This window comes from Orycteropus afer, unplaced genomic scaffold, assembly GCF_000298275.1.
Source record: "Orycteropus afer afer isolate SDZICR_OR568_19922 unplaced genomic scaffold, OryAfe1.0 scaffold00273, whole genome shotgun sequence".
Classification (NCBI taxonomy): Eukaryota; Metazoa; Chordata; class Mammalia; order Tubulidentata; family Orycteropodidae; genus Orycteropus; species Orycteropus afer.
The window spans coordinates 1713760-1720333 of record NW_006921860.1 but is presented as its reverse complement, the minus strand read 5'-3'; the positions used below and the strand labels follow the sequence as shown (position 1 = coordinate 1720333).

The following is a 6574-nucleotide window of genomic DNA, read 5'->3' as shown; positions in this document are numbered from 1 at the left end:
AGTATCACAAACAAGTAAAATCTTGCTGGAAGATAATTCAAAAATGGTTGCAGCAGTATATTGACAGAGAACTTCCAGAAATGCAAGCTACATTCAGATGAGGGCATGGAATGAAGGATTATCAATGCTGATGTCAGATGGATGTTGGCTCAAAGCAAAGAATACCAAAAAAATGTTTGTGTTTCATTGACTATGCAAAAGCATTCAACTGTGTGGACCAAACAAAGTATGGGTAATGCTGAGAAGAATGGAATTCCAGAGCACTTAATTGTGCTCACGAGGAACCTGTACCTAGACTGGGAGGCTTTCATTTGAACAGAACAAGGGGGATACTGCAAGGTTTAAAACCAGGCAGGGTGTGTCTCAGGGCTGTATCCTTCCCCCACACTTATTTCAATCTGTATGCTGAGCAAATAATCCAAGACGGTAGACTATATGAAGAAGAGGGTGGCATCAGGATTGAAGGAAGACTCATTAACAACCTGCGATACCCAAATGACACAGCCTGGCTTGCTGCAAGTGAAGATGACTTGAAGCACTTACTGATGAAGATCAAAGACTTCAGCTTTCATTATGAATTACAACTCAACATAAAGGAAATGAAAATTCTCCTAACTGGACTAGTAAGCAAAATCATGATAAATAGAAGTTTGACGTCAAAGATTTCACTTTACTTGGATCCATAATCAATACCTATGGAAGCAGTAGTCAAGAAATCAGACATCATATTACACTAGGCAAATCTGTTGTTAAAGACCTCTTTCAAGTGATGAAGAGCAAAGATATCTCCTCGAAGACTAAGGTGCTTAATTAACCCAGGCCATGGTATTTTCAATCACCTCACATGTATGTGAAAGCTGGACAATGAATAAGGAAGACCAAAAAAGAATTGATGCTTTTGAACTGTGGTGTTGGCAAAGAATACTGAAAATACTGCCAAAGAACAAACACATCTGTCCTGGAAGACGTGCAGCCAGAATACTCCTTGGAAACGAGAATGCCCAGATTTCATCTCACCTACTTTGGTCATGCTGTCACAAGACACTATTCCATGGAGAAGGACATCATACTTGGTAGAGTGGAGGGTCAGAGAAAAAAAAAGGGAAGGCATTCATCAAGATGGACTGACAATGATGGGCTCAGGTACAGCAAGGACTGTGAGGACGGCGCAGGACCAGAGAGTGTTTCACTCTGTTGTGTGTAAGGTCACTATGAGTCAGAGATGACACAACAGCACCTGACAGCGACAACATCTACATGCACATACGCACCTGCATGTGTGCGTACACACATGCATATACACCCGCACACACCCATATCCATACGTGTGTGTGTGTGTGTGTATTTCTCTCTCACGGGTTTAAGACAGCTGCATAAAACAGGCAAGAAGGAACTTAAAATTTCCCATCACAAGAGTGTTTATGTGTGCAAGGAACTTAGTTGTGTCACATTTTCCCATCAGGAGAGAGAAGCTTCTTGTCCCAGCCCACAGGTCAGCCACCAAATACTCACCAGTTCCATGTTCTCCCGTATAAGGTGACTTTCACAATCCGCACCTTCAAAGTAGATGGTCCAAGTGCCTGGGGAGCGCAGGTGAGGAATTAACCTGCAAAATCCTGGGAAGGACAGAAGGAGGTCAGGAGAGCAAAGACACAGCCTTGGCCCAACGTAGCACTGACAGGGCGGAGGGTCAATTACCACCCACTTCAGATCTAAAGGCGACACCTGCTCTCTTGCTACAGACCCTTTCTTCCTCTGCAAACTGATCCATCAGACACTTCAAGTCATGGGTTTGTCTTGCTCTCAGAAAATTCCAACAGTGAGCAGAGAAGTGGTGTGGTCTCTCTACTGCACTCTACAGCACCCCTCTTCCTGACCGACAGTGAGGCCCCTGTGGGTCTGCGCACCCTGCTAGCTCCATAGCCCTCCTCTTCTTGATCCCATCTGAAGTCCCCCTCCTGGTCTGCCCATCCTGCTAGCCTTGGATCACTGGACACTCGGTGAAGCAAAAGGTGGAGGGACTGATGTGGGATGCTGGCTTCAGAGCAACATCTGCTGGGCACAGCTCCAGGCAGCTTCTCTCAAAGATCCCACTTGTTTAGTCCACAACTGCTCATGAAGTTTTAAAGAACATCTGTGACATGTTCATCAGGGGCAAGTGTCAACTTTACAATATAAGCCTTTCCAGTTAAAATACACTACTTTTCATTGACTGAAGTTTGGCTTCTGTTCCTCACTGTGGGTGAAGTAAACAAGACATGTGGCTGAGAGCAGTGACTAACATGTGACGTGTGTGTGAAATGACTGAGATGTGTAGTTGCCAGCAGTGACTAAAGCATGACACACGTGTGCATGAAATATGAGACACATGGCCGACAGCAGTGACTAACACACAAGTGTATGTGAAATGAATGAGGCGTGTGGTTGACAGCAATGACTGACCCATGTGTGTGAAATGACGTGTGACTGACAGCAATGACTAACACATAACAAACGTGCTTAAATGTATGAGATGTGTAGCTTACAGCAGTGACTAACTTGACACACCTGTGTATGAAATGACTGATGTGTGACTGACAACAATGCTAACACAACACACGTGTGTACAATGTATGATGTGCAGCTGACAGCAATGACTAACACATGGCACATGTGTGTTAAATGTAGGAGACGTGTAGCTGACAGCAGTGACTAACATGACACACATGTACGAAATGAATGTGGCATGTGGTCAATGGCGGTGACCAAAACATGACATGTATGTGTGAAATGAATGACACGTGGCTGACAGGCTTGTCTCTGATTTGCCAAGAGACGGTATGCTGAGGCCTTGAAGCAGTGCTGAGGGACACTGTGACTCCTGCCCTGGGTCTCCCACCCCGCTGGTGCTGAGGCCCCTGCATATCAACACTTCTCCCAGTGCATGACTAGCCATGCAGGCCTTTAGTCCAGGCCACTCCAGCAGGGCACAGGGCTTGGGATGCCCACCAGCCAGGCGACCCTTGCCTGGAACTGTGCTGCAGATCCAGACCCTCCACCTGCTTCACTGAAGCCAGGCAGGCCCGCGCCAGAACTGGGTGCTCCCTGCCCACCTCTGCTGCCACCTGTCCCTCACACTTCCCGCAGGAACTGCACACGTGTCCATCCTGTCGCAGGGTCCACTTCTCTGAGCGCAACCAAATCTAGACTCACTCGCATCTTGTAGCAGCTACAAGGACAAATGCATTCCCCAGCTATTAAGTAACCAACACAGTTCACGGCAGATGCATCCTTTGTACGATGAATTTTTAACTATCCTAGGCTTTGAAGAAATAAGTATGTGTCAGCTGTGGTCAGGTAACAAAACATGCCCACTACACTTAAGTATCTATGGGCCTGAGACCTGAACAGTGTTATCCTTAGTATTCACACTGCATCTGCTCACTCGAGTTGCTCTCCACACTGCACAACAGTAGCAGGTGAAGTTTGGTGCAACTCAAAAGCTCATGCTTGGGAGGGGCTGGAGGGTTCTTACTGAGTCTCCACGCTGACATACATCCATGAGAAAATGGCTATCACATAACAACATCAAGGAGGCCAGCTGTTCCCAACCTCCACAGAGCCCCAAACCCTCCCATGTAACATGAGTGGATGAAGGTCGTAGTGTGTATGAGTTTGGGCACGCCTGTTGCTTAATCAGCACCCAAGGCTCAGCTAACACGACAGAGCCCTTCCTCCAGGACACCATGCCAGGTGCTTTATAAGCACCCCATGGGATGGGTCCTGCCAACATCCCCGTCTCACAGATGGGCAAGCTGAGGCCCAGCATTGACCTGCCTAAGACAACATGGCTTGTAGGGGACAGAGCTAGGGTTAGAATTCAGAAGGCTTGGTACCAACACAACATATACAATGGAGGTTTCAGCAGCTAAGTCGGCCTACTCTGTTCATCCAATGTCAAGAAGGCAAGAACGAAAGGGCCCTTCTTATTAGTCCAAGGAGCTCTAGTAGCACTGTGGTTAAAATGCTCAGCTGCTAATGACAAAGTCCGTGGTTCGAACCCACTAGCCACTCCGGGGGAGAAAGATAAAGACAGTCTGCTTCTATAAAGGTTGGCTGTCTTGGGACTCCTAGGGGAAGTTCCATAGGGCAGCTGGAGTTAGAACTGACTTGATGATGGTCACTGTGGTTGGCTCTCATCAATCCAGGCATCAGCGTCTAATCAGATGTGGGCTACGCGGGTGCTTGGTGCTGGTGGTGACCGCATCCCCCCGAGAGCTTGTGTGGGGAGTCTCAACCCCTCCGAACACTGACCTCTGCCAATGCAAGGGGTGTGGACACACACACTGGTGGGCTGTCTCCTGAGAGTATCCAGCTAACAGTATCCAGCTGACCTTGGTCACCATCAGAGAGCAAGACAGCGAGCGGTGTTTACCTCGCTGGCACAGAGGCTCTAAGAATTCCTGTAAACCATTCGGAATGTTCCTCACGACGTCACAAGAATAGCCATCCTCCGGCAGAAGGAAAGGCAGCTGCAGGTCAGGGTCCTCCTCCAGCTGCACCTCCCTGCCGTCGCTGCGCGCTAACTCGTCAGCGGTGTTCTCAGCTACAGCCACCACGTTCTCTATCAGATCCTGGAAACAAACACAAAATGAAAAGGAAACGCTGCATGATTCACACACAGAACCAGTCACTGCTTGAAAGGAAGGTGAATCCCCGTAACACAGCTACTTCTGTAGACACGACACCCACACAGGGTTACGGTGAGGAAAAGACCCATCAACGTGATCACACCAACAAGACAGGGGACTGGAGACCCAGGATACAAGACTCAACTTCTGAATTTGGGTTTACGGGTGTCCTTTAAAAAGCATATTTTATACACAGTAACGTCCACCCAAGGAGTCCTGGTGGCATAGTGACTAAAGCATTTGGCTGCTAACCAGAAGGTCAGTGGTTCAAACTCACCAGCTGCTCCACAAGAGGAAGATGAAGCAGTGTATTTCCATAAAGATTTACAGCCTTGGAAACCTAACAGTGGGTCACTATGAGTCAGAATCCACTCTGTGGCAATGGGTTTTTCAATATACACCCGCAAATGAGATTTGCAGATCACCACCCCACAGCTCAATCACATGAGTGTGTGTTTAATGACCATCCCTGTTCAAGAAAACCAGCACCGGCCACTGTCCCCTCCCCCAACCAGCACCAACACCACAGCCACCGACCTGCCACACCCCTGCACCCACCACTGTCCCCTCCCCCAAGCAACACCACCACACCTGCCACACCCCCGCACCCACCACTGTCCCCTCCCCCAAGCAACACCACCACACCTGCCACACCCCTGCACCCACCACTGTCCCCTCCAAGCAGCACACCCACTGACCTGACACACTCTCTGCACCCACCACTGTCCTCCTCTCCCAACCAGCACCACCACCCCACCCACCAACTCCTTTTTCCCTAAACTGCCACACCCCTGCACCCACCCTTGACCCCCATCCCTAGCCAGCAAGACCCCAACACTTACCACTGTCCCATTCCCCTAACCTGTGACACCCCCACACCGACTACAGTCCCTCCCTCCCCAGGAGGTCATCATGCCTAGGATCTGGGCCTGAGAATGTTTTGCATGCTCCTGAAACACACACAGGTGGAACTAGGTTGGATGCACCCTGCACCTGGCTTCGGTGCCAATCGCGTTCTGACGTCCACCCGTGCTGCCACGTGCAGGTGGACTGCATGCCCTCTCGCTGCAGCGTGGTGTGAGAACACAGCTCCACCCAGCTCCACACAGGCCACGCACAGACGCTGGGGTGTTGCCAGTTCCCACTGCAGCGCAGCGTATGGTGTGTGAACACAGCATGGCTTAGTTACACATCTACTGTACATGGACGCTGGGTTATTTCCGGTTTTGTTCTGTGTATGTTTTTTGTTGGCATATGAACTCAGTGCTGGAGTTCACCAAACCAGCCACCAACAGACTTGCCTCTAAATCTCATTTGCAGGAGAAGGCACACACATCAAGCTTACATTGCTTAATTATGACAGGAGGAACTTGCAAACTTCTGCTCTCTGTGGGGAGCTGACTGTAGCTGACGGGGGACCAAGCTCCTGACCTTCCAGGCCATCGACTCAAGGCAGAGGTGGGAATTCTAAACTCCCAGGTTCGCTCTGGGTGGAATCCCACTGTCTCCCCATCAGAGGCCTGTGGCTGAGCTCTGGAAAGCAGGGTGGATGCTGCTGGTGGGCACAGCAGGGCTGGACCCTGGCCACAGTGGTGCTCTTCAACTATAACTGCACGGTAACAGGCACACTCCCTTCCTCCAGTCCTTCCACTCATGTCCCAAGAACCCAATCCTCTGAGTTACACTTAAACCTGTGCCACCAGGACTCTTTCCAGCCTTTCCCACTTAAATAATTTATGGAGTTTCTGCTTTTTGCTCTGAACTGTAGGTAATAATGCAAGAGAAATTAAGATGATATCAAATAAGATATATAGATCATTAAACACATCTCCCTTGTATTATTTTCTCTGAACATCCCTGTGCAAACATGTTGCACACTTATCCTAGAGAAATGAGAGGCATGA

The 6574-nt window shown here is 49.2% G+C and overlaps 1 protein-coding gene across 1 annotated transcript in view; it reads right to left on the bottom strand.

Moving 5' to 3' along the window:
* AFDN (afadin, adherens junction formation factor) overlaps positions 1 to 6574 on the bottom strand; it is a 137602-nt gene that overhangs the window by 46263 nt on the left and 84765 nt on the right. Inside the window, exons 20-21 of the mRNA XM_042782258.1 lie at positions 4415 to 4613; positions 1513 to 1616 (exon numbers count right to left, since the gene is read on the bottom strand). Of these exons, the coding sequence (XP_042638192.1) occupies positions 1513 to 1616; positions 4415 to 4613 (303 nt within the window). The remainder of the gene's footprint in view (positions 1 to 1512; positions 1617 to 4414; positions 4614 to 6574) is intronic.